The 21,842-nt window shown below is 38.7% G+C and overlaps 1 protein-coding gene across 3 annotated transcripts; it reads left to right on the top strand.

Moving 5' to 3' along the window:
• Positions 1-1,614: 1,614 nt before the first annotated feature.
• Positions 1,615-20,947, top strand: pik3c3 (phosphatidylinositol 3-kinase, catalytic subunit type 3). Of its 3 annotated transcripts, none has more exons than XM_036596177.1 (26): positions 1,615-2,053; positions 4,005-4,193; positions 5,705-5,848; positions 6,405-6,534; positions 7,138-7,164; positions 8,342-8,428; positions 8,716-8,811; positions 10,747-10,818; positions 10,946-11,050; positions 11,142-11,234; positions 11,575-11,760; positions 12,182-12,324; positions 13,234-13,312; positions 13,411-13,478; positions 13,595-13,700; positions 14,949-15,065; positions 15,652-15,783; positions 16,506-16,634; positions 17,238-17,307; positions 17,405-17,469; positions 18,490-18,574; positions 18,734-18,808; positions 18,910-19,078; positions 19,548-19,638; positions 20,329-20,454; positions 20,657-20,947. In XM_036596177.1, the coding sequence occupies exons 1-26, from the start codon at positions 1,989-1,991 to the stop codon at positions 20,669-20,671; spliced, it is 2,664 nt and encodes an 887-aa protein (XP_036452070.1). In that variant the 5' UTR covers positions 1,615-1,988; the 3' UTR covers positions 20,672-20,947. The 3 variants fall into 3 exon arrangements, with proteins under 3 accessions (XP_036452070.1, XP_036452071.1, XP_036452073.1); XM_036596180.1 differs by lacking the exon at positions 1,615-2,053 and adding an exon at positions 2,096-2,646; XM_036596178.1 differs by lacking the exon at positions 7,138-7,164 and having other exon boundaries at positions 1,616-2,053.
• The last annotated feature ends 895 nt before the right edge of the window (positions 20,948-21,842 follow it).

Below are 21,842 nucleotides of genomic sequence, written 5' to 3'. Positions count from 1 at the left end.
CTTCTTAAGTTTTTTCTTAAATTTGTTGTTGAGAAGGGTCCTGAGGAAACTTTTACGTCAGATTAATGGTGTGTTCTTAAATCGCAGAACTGTTTGCACCTTTGTGTGTGTGCAAATTCTGTTTTTACTGAAGAACAAATCCCAAATACTAAAACACTGAATGTCACAATCTTCATGAAAACTGCATAAGTGGGTTTTGAGAAGAAATTTATTTTTAAGGTTGGTGAATGAGGCCCATTGTGTTAATTGGACTTTGAAAAGATGCAGTGGTGCTTTACATCTCAGAGAAAGCATGTGCTAGACTCTCTCTCCCAGCACTGTTAGTATCATGTGATAGATGGAGACCTAGCTAGCAGGTTAAATTGGACATGAGTAAATTGGGAAGAAAACTGGGAAAATGCCAAAAATAGAGATCATGCTCTAGGGATCAAGAACTGCTCAGATTTCTGTAGCCTTTCCCAAATCAGTCCCTCTCCACTCCCACATTATTACAGTGTCACTCAATATGAAGTTACAACGCAACTGCGGAGGGCATGTCTGATTAAGCAAGAAGGTTTCAGTACATGAGTAAACTTTGGGATGCCCTTGCCACACTCTAACAGAAAGAGGAAGCTGCTGTCACAATGGCTGTGTATCTGCAAAATCTTGCAACCAATGGCATAAAATAATCTGTGTGCTTTATTTTAATATTGATGCTTGCATGTTTGGATTTATGGAAACAAGTCAACTGAACTTAAAGAAGAAGTAATTCTTTTTATTTTAGTTAATAGTTAATCTTTATAGTTAATCTTTCAGTTCTTTGCACTTTCCATGGTTTTGTTTATGGACATTGTGAAAAATTCCCCAAAGTCACACAACCAAAAATAACATGTGACTAAATAGTAATGTGGAATGAATATTTCTATACTGCATGTACATTGATGCAAGCCTGCCATGGAAGGGTTTTATAGCCATCAAATCAAATTGTTACAACTATGCAAAATATTAAGTATTATTTTGAGAGGCAAACGAATTATAGTACTTAATAGCCACAAAGTCATCAAGTCACAAATACAGAGAAAAAAAAAGAACAATCCAGTGCCATAAGTGAATGAATGAATGAATGAATGAATGAATTAAGTCATAGATTTACATTAAAGTAAATTAAAAAAGGAGCTACTGCAGGAGCACCTTACACCTATGCATAATTAATAATAATACTTTGCCAGCAAAATAATTTGATTACATAAAAATATTAATCTTTCAATTCTTTATTGAGTTGGGTACAGTGGTCACCAACACTCCTCCTGGAGATCTACTTTTCTACAGGGTTTAGTTCCATCCTTTGGCCAATATGCTGGACCAGGAGCTGGGATGCTGACCACTGCTTCATCATATTTAGAAAACCCAAAATGCATCATTTTCTAAATAGTTTCGATTCTTTATGAATAATTTTCGAAACAAATATAGAGGTTATTTGATTTGCTTTAGTCTTCGAGTTAACAATACCAAAACGAATAAAAATCGTGATCAGAAATTCTGTAGTTTTTCCCCTGAAGTTTGTCCGCCTTCACTTTCCGTCCACAGCGCACTCAGACGACACGAATCGCTTCTGATCAGCAGGATGAAGGCTAGTGCCGTTGCGGCGATCGAGGATCTGCTATCAATTGAGCGTCCCTGTTTTCATGATTGTGTTGTGTTTTGCTCGGTAAATAAAGAGCGAACCATGGAGGCACAGATGGACCGAAAAAACACTCTGTCAGCACCGTAATTAATATATTACCGCAGGTTTTTCCTCTCTGAAGCTTCATGGTCAGACTCGCTGACACAGGCGGTGATTTTATGCCGTGCCGGAGAGAGTTTTAGCTGATGAAGTGAAAGTGTAGGAGTCTCTCTCTGTGCTAGGCCTGCTGCTCCTCCACCGCACCAGTATAACTTAAACCGTTTTTGTATTTCCTCAGTACTGTTTCTTTTGCATTTTTTCCTTTGGTGTTTTTAACTAACTCACGATGGACACGGACAAGTTTAACTATGTTTATAGCTGCGACCTAGACATAAATGTTCAGCTGAAAATGTAAGTGTTTCCTACTGAGTCATTGTTTTGATGGCAGAACTGACTGACAGCTTGTTGAGCGAGTGGAGTTAACTGACCTCTCAGTAAACCAGCATGCCGTCAGTCTGTGCTGTTCAAAGTATCTTTGATCTGTTTGACTGATTTAACAGTGTGCTAACGTTAGCTTATCTACCAGCGCCCGCGATGCATGTTCTACCAGAGCTTTTGTGTTAAAGTTCACTAATGCTGATTAGTTGTCAGTGGTGTGAAGGAGAAGTAAAAGAAGAAGGTCGTTTTGGTAGCCAGATGGTTCATAGAGCTAAACCTCTCATAATAGTGGATTATTTTCTCAAATTATTGACTTGCTAGGTTGAAATAATGAGTTGTGATGACAGAATAACTATGCAAGTCTTTTTTTAACATAATATCTCAAAATCTTGAGAAAATGAGATGTTATGTCAAGATACTGGATCAGTATTTTTAGAAAATAAGTCATCATTTTGAGAAACAGAACTTGCCTCTACCTGCCGAGGCTTCCATAGTATTGGGCCTGACCGATTGGACCGATTCACAAATCCACCTGAATCTTTCATAGCATTTTGCTGTATGCAGAGGTGGGTGGTAACTAGTTAAGTGTACTCAAGTTAAATTTTAAAGGATTTGTACTTTCCCGAGTTACTTTTAAGTGATGCCACTTTTATTCACTTTACTTTCTACTGTCACAGTAATCTACTTTTTCACATTTTATTCATTAACATTTTTGTTCCTTATTCCCTTTTTGTGTTTAATTTAGTTCTGTTATGTTATTGATGGCCTCTGATGGTGCTGCTTTGCGCTTGGTCACAATGTTGACTTTGGAGATTAGGCATTTTTCAGAAAGAATATAAAAAAAAATCAAAAAGAGAAGTTTAGCATCTAAGAACTTGGAACTTTTTTTAAGAAGAAGTACTTTTACTTTAATTGAGACATTATGTCACAGAAGTAACTTTTACTTCAGTATGAGTTTAGGCTACTCTGCACACTTGTGGTTTTAGGCAAGGTGCGGGATACAGGGGTCCTGAGGGGTCTGGAACCTCCTAGTTAACCTCTTGGACTCCTTGAATGTCTCAAAATCAAAATTTTGGGGATCCCTGACAATAAACTTATAATGGGGTTATGTTGTCTGGAAAAATAGATGCTCAAATACAAATTCAGGGAAAGGACCTTCTTTAGTTGCTTCACCCACATTCGATGGGCTTCTGGTTGTAAGCTGAAGACTCCTGAGGACTTCATATTTGATTAGCTGTCTTTCCAAATTCAACTGTATAACACTATGTTGTAAAATACCACATTGTAGCATAGTTTTTCCCTTTGTTTATACTTGTATTTATTTGAAATTTATACTTGTTCTATTTGCACTTTTTTGTGAAACATTGAGCTACATTTGTATACTTAAAAGGTGCTGTACAAATACATTTAATAATATTATTAATATATAATAATATTATTGATGAGTCTATAAGAGTCTCAAGCTCAAATGCACAGTTCAAAAGATTTTGTTCAGTAAAAAAAACTGAATCAAACTTCCCATTGCAACTGTAAACACCATGACTCAATGAAATAAAAATCAAGAGTCTGATGCATCGCATGATTGTTTTAATGGTGCTGGTGAAATTCATTGCTCTTCTGCTGCGATTGCTGAGTCTCAGGGTCCTGATAAACGCTCATGCAGAGAGATATGATTGCACATCAGTGCCTATTAAAGCCACTCAGTGTGGAAAAGAACCAGCGCCCTCCCAGATTCTTCCATGATAAGCCCTATTGCAGAGACAAGTCGTCAAATTATGAAACATGTTGGCCCTGTCTTTTCGCCCCCTAAAGCCAACCCCCCACCCTGTAGGACCGTGGGAGCCATAGATTTATTATGAGGTGATAAATATGACCTCAGTACTGTTCCTCTCTAATTCATGTTCTTGGAACTTGTTTGCTGTAGAGGGAGTTTGGAGGGCAAACGTGAGCGAAAGAGCTACAAGGCCTTGCTGGAAGACCCAATGCTGCGTTTCTCTGGCCTCTACCAGGAGAACTGCTCTGACCTGTATGTGACCTGCCAGGTGTTTGCGGAGGGAAAGCCGTTGGCCCTACCTGTTCGCACATCTTATAAAGCTTTCAGTACCCGATGGAAGTGAGTATAACCAGAAAGACTAGCCTGCATTGTTGGATGATGTAGGACAATGGAGTGTAAGTGTAATTTTCACTCATCACAGTAATGTAACCAGGTAACATTGGATGCCACCTGCAGTTTTTCCTTTTATTGCGTCCTGAAGACAAGGCTAACAGCTAAAATGGAGCTTGATTTGACTCAATCCCTTAATCCTTAAGTTCATGACAAGAGTACTGAAACCCACAACAGTTTGGTGTATATTTCCTCCTGGATGCTATGATCATGCAGCGTTGAGCTGCACAACACATTATTGTACAGAAGTGTGGTGCTTGGTGCATAATGCGGTGAGGTAAACATCTGTGCAGTGATGTTTCGATCTGGGCTATTTGGGGTAATTACACAGATCCTTTGTCCTGTACAGATGAGCCAGTCAAATCGTGCATAAATTACATTTCTGAACCTCTGCTGGTAAAACTTATCCAGCTCGATTAGGGTTATTTTTTTTATTTGAATGTAGCTTATGTTACATTCACACTTGTAAAATCTATAGGTCTGTTTCATCATTTGATAGATGAAAGTTTGAAAATTTTAATTTAAAAAAAGACAATACATTTGTATTTAATATTTTTGTTCTTTGTATCCTTTATTTGTACAGTGTAGCTCATGGTGCTTATTTTTTATTGTAAATGTTAGATAACAATTAAATTTTTCATTTTATCTTGCAGGATGGAAAGGCAAAGCTTCTATAAAAATCTAATTATGACATTTTGTGAATCGATTCAGAATCTTCTAAGAGAGAATTGCAGTGCGTCTGAGAGTGAAATATTTATCCCAACACTACTTCTATCTGCCTTTTGATTGGGTGATTATTTCAAGCTTGGCAGAACTACCAGAAAATATGTTTGCAGCATGAAAAATATTTTGTCATGAATTGTAGATTTTGCTTTTTTTGCCTATTTTTTTAAATTCTATTTCACTTCTGGGAATGTCTGATATGCACTGCTGCACTGCTTTTGCAGCCTTTGTGAATGCTATAACCCTGGCATATGGACACCAATGACCACAAAAGCTGATGTGTAAAATTAAGGATGAAGCTAACCTCTACAGGATGGTAGATCTCCACGACCAGGATTGGGCACCTCTCCTGTAGAGTTTAGTTATAACCTGCATCTAACATCTAACATACCCCCCCACCCTAACAGTAATTCAGTGGTTCTCAACCAGTCCTCAGAGACCCCCCAGACAGGCCATATTTCTGGGATCTGAAGTTGGGCTGGAGCGAAAATCTAGACATTTTTGAATTAGCTCTCATTGTTTTTGAGGTAGCTCTCACCATGTGGGACCAGTTTGAGAATCGCTGCACTAATGCATCTGATCCCTCCTATCAGTGAAGTTAATTAGCTCCAGCAGGTGTGGCAGACTGTGGCTGGAACTCCACTTTGCAGGAACGTCGCTCCGGGGCTGGCGACCACTCCTATGGATGAAAAGATTGATTGATTGATCGATTGATTGAAACTTGTTTGTGTTTGTAGCTGGAATGAATGGCTGAGGTTGCCAGTAAAGTATCCTGACCTGCCTCAGAGTGCCCAGGTAGCTCTCACCGTGTGGGACGTTTACGGACCAGGCCGTGCTACACCTGTAGGAGGCACTACTGTAACCCTGTTCGGAAAATACGGGTGAGTCTGTTATGCAGACATATTTGGTCGCCTCCAGTGTTTTGCTGTGAATATGATCTGCACTGGAGTTATGGTGATTTCTACTAGGGGTGTAAATCTTTGCCTTTTATTTTTCATTATGAAACTATTTTGTGCAACATGAAATGTCAGATTTTACAATGATTCATTTCAGTTCATTTATTTTGCTGTGATTCAGAATTATTATTGAAAAAATACACTTAATGCACATACAAGTGGAATATAGATATTGCAAACGATACACAATACAAAGCTTTTTTGAGGAGATTTTAAATTATCTCAGATTTTATTTTGCTTAGAAATGAAAGAATATTTAATGGAATGTTACTATAATCAATTATGGTCAGTATTAAGATTCAGAATTAATATCTAGCTACAGTTTTTTATCCCCTTATTTACACTCTTGTGCACTGTAATGATTTGTATTTTTTTTTCCCTGCTTGTCTGTCTGTGCTCCCCACTTATCCCTCTCTCCCTCCCCCACCCTAACCCCTCTTCCCCATCCTTATCCCTCTCCCCCCGCCGCTCTCCCTTTCAGAATGTTCCGGCAGGGCATGCATGATCTGAAGGTGTGGCCGGGAGTGGAGGGTGATGGAGGAGAGCCCACATGCACACCAGGCAGAACCAGCAGCACTCTGGCCGAGGATCAGATGGGCAGACTGGCTAAGGTTAGAGCAAGAGTGTATATACGCATACAGTGGTATGAAAAGTTTAGGTGTCCCTGGTCTTTTGGTGATTTTTCTAAGTGAAAGTAAGTTAACACATCCTCTACAGAGAACACACCTCTGCACATCTTAATGCACAATCACTGTTCAGTTGCAGTATTTAACATTATTGGGAATAAAAATAAGACACAAAATGTGGCAGAAGTTATGGAACGTTTTAAGTTGTATTTTCTTTGCAGTACGACAGACTCTGCAATAAATAGAAGCTGTGCACTAAGATTTACTGAAAAGTGCTATTTTTACTTTGTTCCCTGTAGAGGATGTGTTAACTTATTTTCACTTAGAAAATCAACAAAACATTCAAGTTGAACAGGGGTGGTCAGACCTTTGCATACAACTGTAAGCATTAATGTTGCATGAATCCATTTTTGAAAGGGTTCCTTTTTTATGTGATCATGTTGTGGATGGATTGTAAGCAGGACTGTGCAAGGTGTTTTTAGGTAGAGAGTGCGTCTGTGCAGAGTGCTGGAAAGAGATGAGACAGGAACAGGAGAATGTGTGTTTGTGAGATGTAAAAGGACATGCTGTAACTGCTGTCTGTTCCAGGGTCCAGACCTGGAGCTACTTAGTGATGTGAGTATAACAGTAAACACAGGACAGGAATGCTGAATGTCTGAATGTGTTTGTGTAAGTGTGTGTCTGTGTATGTGTGTGTGTGTGTTTGAATGAATGTGAACCAGTCTGTTTGAGGGTTTATGAGCTTTTTCTCATTAATGTTCTGCCCACATAGAGTATGCAAGGAGAACACTGCAGTCAGTGCCTTTATTTCTGCTCTTTTCTGTGGAAGAATTGCTTGTGGAGAGCATTGTGACCGAACTGATTTCTCTTTTGGAATGCGTTCCTCATTTGTGTGATCACATTGTGTAAATTAAATTAAAGTTAACCAAGTGTCTTAAGTGGAGCTTGCAGTGTCTGACGTGTCACCTTTGGACCAAAACCACATGCAGCCTGAAGGTCATGCATTCTTTTGCTCTTTGTGGCTTAAGAGAAAAGCTGGGCAGTATGATGGTATGTTAATGCAATTGTGATGAATTACGTCACTGTGCCCTTTAATGAGTATGTCATTATTATTGTCAATATTTAGAACACTGAATGTCTGCATGCATAATAAAAAAGACTAGGATTTAGATTTAGACTAAGGATGCACCGATATGGAAATTTGGAGCTGGTGTCGTTGTAATATATTTTTCATGTACATAAACATGTCAATTTCTTAGTTTTGTTCCATCATCAAATTACATCCAAACATTGAATTAATGAAATAAATTGTACTTGTGGTTTTCTGTAGTCTTTATTTAATGTGGCACTACAGTTTTGCTGGTGCATTTTGGCTGTTTCAACCTCAGAAAAATTAAATATCCATTTATTATTTATTTCACATATTGTGTATCGTGAAAATACCTTCAGGTATCACAATTTTACATTTTTGCCTTATCGCCCACCCTTTTATGAGACTCTTGGTGTTCTTTAATAAATGTTGAATCTTACTAACCATGCTCCAATAAGAGAGATGTGAGCTGTCTGGTCTTTGTACTGACCACCCACTGAGTGATTTGATTGGCTAATTAGTGTGTAAATGCGTGTGTGAAGCTGTTTGTTGCTGACACACTGATGTGCTCTGATTGGCTGACAGTTTGTTTTGTACACAGCATGACGTGCTTCTGCCACTATTACATTTTCTGCTTTGTCCATACTCAGACATGTTTTTTTTTCCCTGTCCCTCTCTCTTTCTCTCCCTCTCTCTTTCTAGCTGACAAAGGCTCATCGTCAGGGGCACATGGTGAAGGTAGACTGGCTGGACCGCTTGACCTTCAGAGAGATTGAGATGATTAATGAGGTGAGGCACTCAGGAGTTACAAAGACGCTACTCATGACACAAGGCTTAATTACCTAAATAGATAATAAAGCTTTAGTAGAAAAATCGTTTGGTTTGCCTATATTGAGTTACAAAATACTCATTTTGTCACTCATGTGTAGACCCACACATGAGCTCTTAGGGTTTAAGGGGTTCAGCTTGAAAAGGCAGTTGTCTGGATAACATGAAACTCTAGTGATATCTACATTATCTAAAACTGTTGTATGAAGTGTCATATGTATCATATGCAAATGTGTCTCTTTTTACAGAGTGAGAAACGCAGTTCCAACTTCATGTACCTCATGGTGGAATTTCCCCGCGTCAAGACTGGAGAGAGAGAATACAGCATAGTTTACTATGAAAAGGTATGTAGGCTTTGACTCAGAAGAATGGCCAGCAACCAGACCACAGAGCCCAAAATCGGACATCTGGCAACCCTAGTTAAACATATGTAGTTGTCACGCAGACACAGATGTACACCTTCAGATGTAAAAGCTTTTTCTAAGTAAATAAATCAGTGAGACCTACACAGCAAGCTAGCAGTCACTGACAGACTAGACTACATCATTTGTCTTTTCTGTCCAGGGGAGAGCTATGCAGCAAAAAATTATATCTCAGTAAATGCAACCAGGCGGCACGGTGGCGCAATGGGTAGCGCTGTCGCCTCACAGCGAGAATGGCCTGGGTTCGATTCCCGGCTGGGTGACCAGGGTCATTTCTGTGTGGAGTTTGTGTGTTCCGTGTCTGCGTGGGTTTCCTCCGGGTACTCCGGTTTCCTCCCACAGTCCACAAACATGCAGTCAGGCCAATTGGACATGCTAAATTGCCCTTAGGTGTGTGTGTGTGTGTGAATGTATATGTCTGTCTGTCTGCCCTGCGATGGACTGGCGACCTGTCCAGGGTGTATCCTGCCTTCCGCCCAATCACAGCTGGGATAGGCTCCAGCACCCCACCGCAACCCAGAAGGATAAGCGGTTTAGATGATGTATTTATGTATGTATGTAAATGCAACTATTTCAAATCTAGTGCATATATCTGATTTTAAAGTTGTAGAAAGAAAATTTTAATTTATTTCCAGATGTTTTACCTGTTTTAAGTCACATTTTCTTTAAAAAAAAAAAAAAAAGTATTATTTCAAGCGTTATTTCTTGAAATAGGCAAAAATATCTGCACTATGTCTTGAAAGAAGCAAAATTGTGTGCCAATAGAATGAGACTGTCCAGATAAAATTGCTTAAATTTTGCTCTGTCCCCCCTATTACAGAGACCTTATCAGAGGAGGAAACAATTCACTGGTTAAAACACGGTTTTATAATGGGAAGTCCTGCTCTGCAATAAAAAGAGCCAGTTGCCATGTTGGTGAGGACATAACTCAAGGAAAAAGCCAGATGTATCATATTCTTGCACAGATTTAGGGCACTGCTGTCTTCGTGATAGTCTTGACTGGTTTTTAGTAAATGTTACCTAAATCCTTGTACCAGAGACATTATTAGAGGAGTTACCAGAGAACTGTATCCACAGTTTATGTCTGAAAGTTTGTGTGCATCTGCTCCCACGTGTCTTCTAAAATCAAGGGTATTAGTAGGTAGTTTGTCCCCCCGTCACTGCTGAAGCCTCTACTCTTCTGTGAAGGCTTTATACTAATTGCTGGAATGTTTCTGTGAGGATTTGATTGCATTCAGCCACAAAGAGCATTAGTGAGGTCAGGTACTGATGTTGGATGATTAGTTCTGGATCACAAATGCTATTCCAACTTATCCCAAAGGTATTGGATGGTTCTTCGTAACTCCAGAGAACAGTTCCATGACTCCACAGCCCAGTGCTGAGCGACTTTTCCCCCCCTCAAGCTGTTGCTTGACATTGGGCATGGTGACTTTAGGCTTATGTATAGCTGCTCCAGAGCATCCTGTTCTATTGGCAATGCTTTTCTGTAGAGATACAAGCTGTGTATGTGCAGTTGAACACCTGTATCAGTAACGGGTGCACCTTAAAGTAGCTGAATTCACTAAGTGGTGTCTGGATACATTTGGACATATAGTGTACATTTGTTGTGTTACTTAAGCCAGTAATCACAAAATATTTAAACATCTTTTGTCTAGTTTTGCCAGTGATTTCAAAACTGTTTCTGAAATGTAAGCTTGTCTATCAATTTTGTATTTATAAGTTAAATCATAGAATCTTATCTCTGAATAACTGGAAATAACTACCCGTTGCTAAGACATTCACTGAGTGGACAGACGTGCCTATAAGGACTTTGACCACAGTTTGCATGGTAACGTGTTATTGCCCATGTCTCTACAGGATGGAGATGATTCCTCCCCTTTGCTGACAAGTTCAGACATAGTTAAAGTCCCTGACCCCCAGATGTGTATGGTAAGTCCAAAAAACAGCTCCTGAAAAGAAGCTTTTGTACAAAGGACTAAAGGAGCTAAGAATGTTGGTGATGTAGTCAGAAGGAGTTTATCACTTAAATGCCTTTGTTGTGCTGTCTGTGTTGTAGGAGAATCTGGTGGAGAGCAAACATCACAAGCTGGCCCGAAGTCTGCGGAGTGGACCGTCTGATCATGACCTGAAGCCCAACGCTGCCACCAGAGACCAGCTCAATGTGAGTGAAGAGGAGAGATAATGAAATGAAGCGAATGTGTGAGTGATTGGAGAGGCACAGATTTTAATGCAGTATTTTTGTGTGTCTACAGATTATTGTCAGCTACCCACCCACCAAGCAGCTGAGCTCCGAAGAGCAGGACCTTGTATGGAAGTTCAGATATTACCTCACCACTCAGGAAAAGGTGTGTTTCTGTGTGTTTTTTTTTCTAGTGCGCAATATGTACAACATGCAATAAAACTGTAATATTAAGGTTCCATGGATTTATTCCATGGGCATTGATACAACCAACTAACTAACTGTAATAAAATCAAGTGAATCAACTAAAGTTATAAATATTACAGAACACAGCACATATTAAGTAAAGTAAAATAATGGCTATGAGAAACGTATTGTGACCTCTTCGAGTTTCACTCAGTTTTGCTATGAATCCACTTGCTTTATTATGATCATCTACAAATTCAAAAAGTTGAACTAACTCTCAAGCCTTTAACTTCTGAAATATTTCTGTTTGTGTTTTTCAGGCCCTGACTAAGTTCCTGAAGTGTGTGAACTGGGCGTTGCCACAGGAAGCGAAGCAGGCTTTGGAGCTGTTGGGGAAGTGGAGGCCCATGGATGTGGAGGACTCTCTGGAGCTGCTCTCATCCCAATTCACCAACCCCACTGTCAGACGTTATGCTGTGGCCCGCCTGCAGCAGGCTGATGATGAGGTGAATGTACTGAAATAGTAGACTGTACTATAAGAGAGTCCAGACTGTACTCTCTTTATACTATGAAAGAATGCAAGCTGTACTCTGTACTATTAAAGAGTGCAGGCTGTTCTCTCTTTGTAATATGAAAGAGTTCAGACTGTATTATGAGAATGTTTAGACTTAGCTATGAGACAAACTATATTAGGAGAGAGTATAGACTGTACTATGAGAGAGTTTTTTAGTACTACGAAGGAGTCCAGACTGTGTTGTGAGAGAATGCAGACTGTTCTGTCTTTCGTCTTTTGAGTTAACTCTTGGACTGATTTGATCTTCACAGCTTCCTGAAAGTCAACTCAGTTCTTCATTCACCATATAACTCATTGGCATATAACTATGCCAGATAACACAATTAACAATAACTGATCCTCTCCCTTTGTAGGATCTGTTGATGTACCTGCTGCAACTGGTTCAGGCCCTAAAGTATGAGAACTTTAATGATATCCAGGGTGGTCTGGAGCCTGGCAGTAAGCGGGACAGTCAGGGAGGTCTGGGCGAGAGCTCAACTGTAGGCGATTCAGACAGGTGAGACACTAAACACAGTGCGAAAAGAGAGTTCATGTATCACCTGTAAATTTGGATTATGCCATGCATATTTCCAATGTAGATTTAAAATAGTATTATGACTATTTTTGTCACAGGAATGATTAGCAGCTTATTAAATGGATAACATAAAACTGTAATACCCGTATTAAAAAAGTGTAAAAACAATAAAAAAAAAACAGACAAACATAACACAAAATGCAGCTGATCAGTTTGGTGTCTCAAGTTTGCTTCTCTAGTTTTGCAAACTGCACATCAGGGGAAAAAGCATGGAAAAATATGGTGTCCGTGGGCTGCTGCAAGTCACTCTGCCATCTTTTAAAAGTCAGCGGTGTCAGGTCAGATTTTACAGGAGTAAAAAAAAAGGTGTGGCTTGATGTTCAGATCTCAAAAGCAACATTATACTAAAGATATGATGACAATAGTAGATAATTCACTTCGGAAGACCTTCGCCAAGTTCTCTTTTAAGTAGGCTTTAAGATCTTAAGATTAAAGAACAACTGACGTTACAAGATGTTCTTCCACACGTTGCATGCATTTCCACATTTCCACCAGAGAGGTCTCCAAATCCCTGAAATTGACAGTTATTTTTAGCCATGCAACATACTATGGTCCATTTTTTTATAGCTAACTGGTGTTATGTGGGTGACTGTAAGGTTGCATTACTTGTTAGTTCTTGTAGCTCCAGTGCAAAACTAAAGAAGCAGCTTCAGACACCAAACATGTCTTGGTTGATGGACTGCAATTGGGATAAGCAAAAGATTGTGTACGTTTGATTTTTGTCTGAACCGTCACTTTAAGGGTTGTCAAATGGCAGAAAAAAGGAAATAAACAGTAAAATCAAAAAACGTCTGAGATTGATGCTGTGTTAATGCGATTATGCTGGAACAGTTCTCCGATGGCTTCGGCTGCCATGACGACTCCCAGCACACAGAAGGGCAAAGAGGGTGCAGATGGAGAGAATCTGGAGGTAAGAGAGCAGGTGTTTAGAGAAGAAAGAGGAGGAAGATGATTATCATGGTGACGTTGATAGTGTTTAACTGTGTGTATGCGATGTGTCTTCTGCAGCAGGATCTGTGTACCTTCCTTATATCACGTGCTTGCAAGAACTCGACGCTAGCCAACTACTTGTACTGGTAAATATGCTCATTCAAAAATAAGTCCATTTTAGAATGTGCATGTACAAATGAAACTGAAGCGTTTCTACTGGCTTTATAAATTGTGTGTGTGTGTGTGTGTGTTATTATTAAAGGTATGTAATAGTGGAGTGTGAAGACCAGGACACACAGCAGAGAGACCCAAAAACTCATGACATGTATCTGAACGTGATGAGAAGATTCAGCCAAGCTCTACTCAAAGTAAAACACTTATTAACACTCAGGCACATGTAAACATTGTCTTTAATATGTTCTCTATATTAACTCTCATCAACTCATGGTTACACATATTTATTGGGGACAGTGAAGTGCAAAAGTTGGTCAAATGACATGTTTTGTTGATTTTTTTTAGGTGAATTCAGAATTGGGCGATATGGCCAAAAATGTTATCACGATAAACAAAATTCATATCGTTCGATATCGATACATACCACGATAAATGTCAAATCATTATTTCTTTCAAGTTTGAAGGCTTATTTTTGCTCCTGGGTGGTTAATTGCTGTTTTAAACTATCCTTTATGGTCGGAACACAACAAACACTCGCCAAACAGTGGAACATTTCACAAATCTGTCATGGGAGAGTGGGAGAAAGTGTCTGGTGAGCTGTTTTTACCAGCTGGAAAAGCACGGCTATTTTGTAATAGTCATAATTTCAGAAAGAAAACAGATTATTTTTAGCTGGTGACGAGCGCTCGGCTAACTACCCCGCTACAAATGACATTATCACAGTATTCAGACACCAGCTAGCGATGACTGGATTAACGACTAAGTTAACACATCCTTTACAGATAACACACTTCTGCACATTGTAATGCACAATAAGTGTGTATTTGCAGAATTTAATATAGTGTTGGGTGAGTAAAACATAAAATGCGGCCTGTGCAAACATGGCGCATTTGTATTTTATATTTGATTTTTTCCAGGATATTAAACTGAGCAGATAAATACAAAATTACACATTAACATGTGCAGAAAAACGGCATATTTAAGTTTGTTTCCTTTAGAGGATGTATTAATTTATTTTCACTTTTGGGGGTGTTCAAACTTTTATAAAAATGTTTTTTAAGCTTCTGCTTCCTGGCAGTCAATATTAGCGTTTTCTCAGTTATGCATAAGAATAAGACACATGTAATCAGTATTACTGTATCCACTATCAGCAAAAGCACAGATTCTGATGACTCAGAGAGTGATTTTCAAGTGTTTTGAAATCTCTGCTTGGAACACAAGAGTTGGAATCAAAACATTCAAAATGGTCTCCCTCTTTTCTACAATCACTAATTGATTCCAAACCATTGATCAGTACTGTATGTCATATAAAACACCTACATGTGAATGCTCACTGTGGGAACAAACTAGGTCCCCCCAGATTTATTAAATCAGATTTGTTTTTTCCCTTTTAAAAATTGTATAACTTAATGTGATGATGGTATTTGTCTGTCTTTTCTCAGGGTGATAAGAATGTGAGGGTGATGCGCTCTCTGTTGGCAGCACAGCAGACATTTGTAGACAGACTTGTGCAGCTCATGAAGGCTGTTCAGAGAGAGAGCGGCAATCGCAAGAAAAAGGTAGATCTTACACAATCACACACAAACCATCACACAGTAATGCTGAACATCAGGCACTTAGAATGCCTAAACTTTATACTAAAGAAAAACAGGATTATCCTACAGTGTCAGAATAAATAAAATAATCATAATTTTGTAAAGAACTTTTTCCATTTGTTTTTTGGTTAGAGAGGTTAAGATTGAGCATAAGTAGTGTATATATCACACATGAGACATACATTCATATACATACATTTGAACAAACCCAGTTAAATTACATGTTTTGTTGATTTTCTAAGTAAAACTACATTAACATTCTTCAAAATTGAATTTCTATTTATTTACTACATTTAATATATTGGGAGAAAAAAAAACAAAATATAAAATGTGCCATGACTTTTGCACAGGCCACATTTTATGTCTTTTTTTCCAATATGTTAAAATGCATAAAAATAGGCAGAGTTGTGTTCTCCATAGATGATGTATTAACCCATTTTCACTTATTGCACAAAACATGTAATTAGACCAGAGGCACCCAAACCTTTGCATTTGAATGTTTATGTGACCCCCACATGCATGTGTGCATGTGTGTATTTTACTCTGGCAGACTGAGAGGTTGCAGGCTCTGTTGGCTGATAATGAGAAAGTGAACCTGTCTGAGATTGAGCCCATTCCTCTCCCACTGGAGCCTCAGGTTCGGATCAGAGGAATCATACCCGACACTGCCACACTCTTCAAGGTACAGTTTTATCATACTCATCCATACAAACACCTTTTCCTCTATGTTTACAAAGCCATCTTTTCATTCGTTTCCGCTTTCCATCCTACGCTCTGATTTATCCTGCTGCTGTTAAGAATAAGCAAACTTTACAATGTGTTGCAACCATTTTATTAGTGCGCTCTGGTTAAGAAAAAAAGATATCTCTCTAAATGTGATGGAAATGTTCAGTCTTTATTGCAATAAAAGCAGTAAACAAAGCACGTGAAAAGGTCTCCGGATTCAGCAGACTGACCAGTCTGAATCAGAGGATGTCCGAAATGTTATGAATATGTATTTAAGCTATGTATTACTTATTACCATATCTTAAATCTTGTATATTGAAATATGTAACCCATGCCACTCAATAAAAGTAATACATTACTCATTACTGTATGTAAGATTTTGACTCTCTTTAGTCAGTGGTGGTCTCCCAGTCCCTTTCCCAATTAATGAAAACCATTTGTTTCCTGACAAAAGTCTTTCTAACTATGCTAAGTGAGCCATCTAGTCTCCCAACTCAAGAGGTGCCACCATGGCCTAGGCTTATACTAATACCCCTGAGTGCCAGTTCTGAGACAGTTCTGATCAGAATCCACATTTTGGGTTCACTGTAATTCTTACGTCTGTTTGAGCTTGTTGTGATCGTAAGTCCTGTTCCTTTTGAAATTATTACCTTTTTTATCTCTATCTTTCTCCCCCAGAGTGCTCTGATGCCAGCAAAGTTGATCTTTAAGGCTGAAGATGGGGAGCAGTATCCTGTCATTTTTAAACACGGAGACGATCTGAGACAAGACCAGCTCATCCTGCAGATCATCTCACTGATGGACAAGGTCTGATACGTTACCACATACACACCTACACATACCCACAAACACAGACGTACAGTCACATGTAGGGCCTTCCACCTTCTGCTCTTTAATTTGCTTTTTTAAGTCTTTATATTATTGTAGAACAAAACATTATGATATGTACATGTAAATTCTCACTAAAGGCACTAATAATAATAGAAGTTTAGAAAATAGCATGGAAAAAAATACAGTAAATCTTTGCTTACTCTTCATAATGCTCCCAAAATGTTTAACCATTGTGCTGGCATTTTTCATATTTTTCCCATTGATACATATTAAAACATGGAGAGTTGGAGTGCTTTACGGTCAGTGTATGCTCTACCCATGAGTAATCCATAGCTTTAATGTTGTATATTGAAATAACCAATCCATACCACTCAATAATAGTAATACATTTAATACATTACCAAGTGCTGTGGATTGCATTAGTAAACCACATTTTCTCCTAAAGCTGAACACTTTCTGTGTAAAAGAAATGTATTTTTCTTGTAAGATATGGACAACAACCTGTGAATAGGCACACATGGACACATTCTGTAGGTCTGGACTTCGCAGCATGTCTTATGCCTTTTCTGTTGTCCACAGCTGCTACGGAAAGAGAATCTGGACCTGAAGTTAACGCCATACAAAGTGTTGGCCACTAGCACCAAACACGGTCAGTCCTAGACCTTATCTATTTAGTTTTATATTGATGTAAAAACGCAAATGTTTTTATATTCATAGATTCACTGTGTTTCTTTGTGCCCTTTCAGGTTTTATGCAGTTTGTGCAGTCGGTTCCGGTGGCAGAAGTTCTAGCTACTGAAGGAAACATTCAGGTAGGACACTCAGAAACATTTCTATGACTCATACAGTGTAAAGTGTAAGTAACTGGACAGTAGGTACATTCCAGTTGCCCTCATAGTTCCTTGCAAAGTGTACTGCACTGGGTATTCAGACTTTTAAAGGGTGATTCCAAATCATTGGGAGTGAAAAAATTCTGTTGGAAGGGAACTTCAAACTGCACAGGGAGTAGTGAACAATGGTATATCACTTCACAGGAAGCTGCAGGAAAGTTTACCCCTCATTCCTTGCAGGTCTCTTGAAGATGCGTGTTTGATTATGTAGGATGTTCTGAGTGAAGGTGTTTATCACCTGCAGTTCCCTTAACCAACATCTTGTACTCAAGTGTGTAGGGAATGTAACCGCACTGCTAAGGGACTCTGTGGAGTGGAATGCAACTTTCAACTGGGGGGACTATGTATAAAAGTTCTGATTCTTATGCAAAAATTTGAATGCCCCTGATCTAATTACATGTTTTTTTTTTTAAATATTCTGAGTGAATATAACACATCCTCTACAGGAAACAAACCTTTTCTGCCCATTATATTGTGCAATTTGTATTTAGTTGAGTTTAATTATATTGGAAACAAATAATAATAAAATAGAAAATGTGCTGTAACTTTTGCACAGCCCACATTTTATGTTTTATTTTTTCCAATGTGTTAAATTCAGCACATAAACAGTAATTATGCGTTACAATATGCAGATGTGTTTCCTGTAGAGGAAGTACTTATTTTCTCTTATAAAATAAACAAAACATGTACAATGGGGTGCCAAAACATTTGCATGCAACTGTATAAGTCAGCCTATGTAGATATAAATACCCTCAGAGTGAAGGAGTACAAAACAACAAAAAAAAGCTTCGCTGTCCAGTCACTTTCTGACCACACTGTGAATTTTAGAAAGAAGCTTCGAAAGAATTCATTGTGTAGAGGAGCTTGTTTTAAGTGGAGTAAGAATGAGAAGAGAAAGAGAATAGAAAGCTATATCAGCTGATGTTTTGCCCAATCCTGCAGAGTTTCTTCAGAAAACATGCCCCCAGTGATAAAGGACCTTATGGCATCAGCTCTGAGGTGATGGACACCTACGTCAAGAGCTGCGGTGAGCCAGACCTCTCTCACAGCTACGTGTACATTTGTCTATGAAGGAAAATGCCCATTGCGAATGCCTACAAGGGTTCTCTTTTTGAGCGTGTTGAATTATTTATTGGTGAAGATATATCATGTTGCTTTTCATGCATGTGCTTTGTGTAAATTGCAGCTGGCTACTGTGTCATCACGTATATCCTAGGAGTCGGGGACAGACACCTGGACAATTTGCTTCTTACCAAGACTGGTACAATTATTTGGAACTTCTCCTTAGTAGTATACTATAAGGCCAAAATGTGTATAATACAGTGCATGTGTTCGTGACTCAGCCTTTCCTCACTTCTGCAGGGAAGCTGTTCCATATTGATTTTGGCTATATTCTGGGGCGGGACCCCAAACCGCTGCCTCCGCCAATGAAGCTGAGTAAGGAAATGGTGGAGGGCATGGGTGGCATGCAGAGTGAACAATACCAGGAATTCAGGAAACAGTGTTATACTGCTTTTCTTCATCTGCGCAGGTAACACAAACACAGGCACACTTCTATTACTACATTCAGGGTTCGTACACTGGAAAAGTCATGGAATACAGAAATTTTGTTTTCCAGGCCTGGAAGGGTCTTGGAAAATAATAAGTGCTGGAAAAATCATTGAATTTCCTGGATTTTCCCCCCATGCGGTTCGTCATCTCATCACATTTGAAGCACAGTCTAGATCACAAAAAAAGCACCGAGACTAATGTGTCTGCAAGTGGAACAGCTTTATTAACATGTTAATATAAACTCGGCTAGCTAAGCTGTAACATTCAGGACGTGCGTCTTGTGGAAGATGTTTTTTTGAACAGTTTTTTTCTTTATATATATATATATATATATATATATAATATATATATATATATATATAGTAGGATTCTGCATTGACTGTTTCAGCTATTATGTCTTAAATCATTTGTAAAGTTTAATGACTGTTTATGGCATTTTCCTCTTCCAGATACTCAAACCTCATTCTCAATCTGTTCTCCCTCATGGTGGATGCCAATATTCCTGACATTGCTCTTGAGCCTGACAAGACAGTTAAAAAGGTGTGTGTGTGTGCGTGTTTACATATGCCCTCTGTCCATTGTATCAGTTTGTATGTAGTTCATAACTGCTGTAAAAAATTACAACAAAAAGCCTGTTGTCAGCATCTAAAATTTACCTTTACATCCATTAATTAATTGCAAAAGGAGATGGGGAAAGGGACTGGGAGACAGCAAATGGAATAATAATTCAGCATAGCAGTGATTGTTCAAATATATATGGAAATCCAAACGCATTTCAGTATTAATTTTACTTAATTGGGTATTCAAAAAAGGCATGTATGGTTTGGAATGAAAAAGAAATACATTAATAATATCTGTAGCATTCACCCAAAGAAATGTTGGAATGCTGAAACACAAGCAACTGATACTGCGACTGACTACTGAGACTCTTATATTATACGAAGTGTCCCCTTCAAATATTTTGAAAATTGTTAACATGGAACAAAATATTCTTGAGAGGCTGTCAACATACAATTAATATACAATATATTTAACGCTCAAGTATAAGTTATGTGTGGGGAAACACTGGCATAGGTACCCATATGGTAAACAGTTCAAATAAAATATGAGAAGTACAATCTGTGTATAATATGTACTTCTTATGTTGTACACAGATTTTACAGCTGGAATATTAATACTGTGAAGAATTCTTTATTGTATTGTGAAAATTTCTGTCTCCTCCTCTTCCAGGTGCAAGATAAGTTCAGACTGGACCTGTCAGATGAGGAGGCCGTTCACTACATGCAGAGTCTAATAGATGAGAGTGTGGGAGCTCTGTTTGCTGCTGTGGTGGAACAGATACACAAATTTGCTCAGGTAAAGAAGTGTATGTGCCTTATCTGAAGAGAGCCAGTGCATGGATGCTGGGTTTCATGGGGTTAATGAGTTGTTCCTAAACTTTATTTCTGTAAAGCTGCTTTGAGGCAAGATCTATTATAAAAAGTGCACCTTCGATTGTGCTGAGGGTTTCCTCTGTTCAGCTCTTTAACCTGCTAATGCTTTACGTTCTCCCCAACAGTACTGGCGCAGGTGAGAAGGTGTTCTGGTGGCCGAAACTTGGAAGTGGACAGATGTTGCCATAGTAATGTAAGCAGAAGAGAACAAATGTGAGTGGAGGGATAGAAGGGTGCCAAGAACAACTCAGTTCATGTATGTGCCGTCAACTTTCCCCCCCTGGAAACTCTGCGGTCTGGGCACTGTTGAATTTTCTGTAAATATTATACATACTCTATGAAATTATATTGCACTGTTTATGTAATTAAAAAAAAAAAACTCTTGGTCAAATATAGATACTAACTTGCAGATTTCACAAAAAAGGTGTGGTTTTGTCTTTTGTTATTTTTACTGAATATATTTTCTAATTTGGGTTCATTCAATCACAAGACAGTGGGTATTCCCACACACTCCCAACAGATAAACAATATTTAGTCCAATGAACAAACACAGACATATAAACCTAAGAAATATTAATAAGAAACAAGTTGATGTCAGAGATTAATTGATATGTTCACATCCTAATCAGACCAGGGGTCTGTCTCATGAAGCAGGTTCAACATGGACAGAGTTCCTGACTAAGTTACAGCTTCATAAAACCCTAACAAACAGAACGGTTAGTTAACTCGTTTTATGGAGGTGGTTAACAACTTTCTCTGTTAACCTGGGTTTAGATACTCAGCTCATCATTAATCCTCATGCATATGCTCATGAAAGCATGAGGTTTATGAAGAACAGCTAATCATGTGAAAGATGAACAGCTTATTTTTCTAAGAAATCTGCATAAACCTGTAGATAGTAAAACAAACACTAAAAAGACTACTGCATTACTGCTTTGAGCAGGTTATTTACCTGCTCAAATCTGACCTGATTACACTCCTCTGTTAATTGACAGGTTTAGTGGGTGTGTTTGAGTAGGGAATCTACCAAACTGCGCCGGACACCAGGACTAGCTATTACTACACACAGGGGTGTTCAACTGCTTTATATTCTGAATATCTATGTAGTATGGCTTCTTCTGCTAAAAAAAGTGATGTTGTTCATGTGACACCACATCCTGAAGTGACAGTTGGGGTCCACTTCTGTCTGTCCTTAGATCACAAACTTAAGCTTAGGCATGCAGCACAAGATGCTGATGTAGTAAAAAGCAGGCCAAGCTAAAAGTTAGCTGGCTAAGCAAGAAGTCCTGTTTTGTAAGGCTCTTAATTACA

This window comes from Colossoma macropomum, unplaced genomic scaffold (genome assembly GCF_904425465.1).
Source record: "Colossoma macropomum unplaced genomic scaffold, Colossoma_macropomum, whole genome shotgun sequence".
In the NCBI taxonomy this organism is placed as follows: Eukaryota; Metazoa; Chordata; class Actinopteri; order Characiformes; family Serrasalmidae; genus Colossoma; species Colossoma macropomum.
Note: the sequence above shows the minus strand (reverse complement) of the source record. Positions and strands in the feature narration are given on the sequence as shown.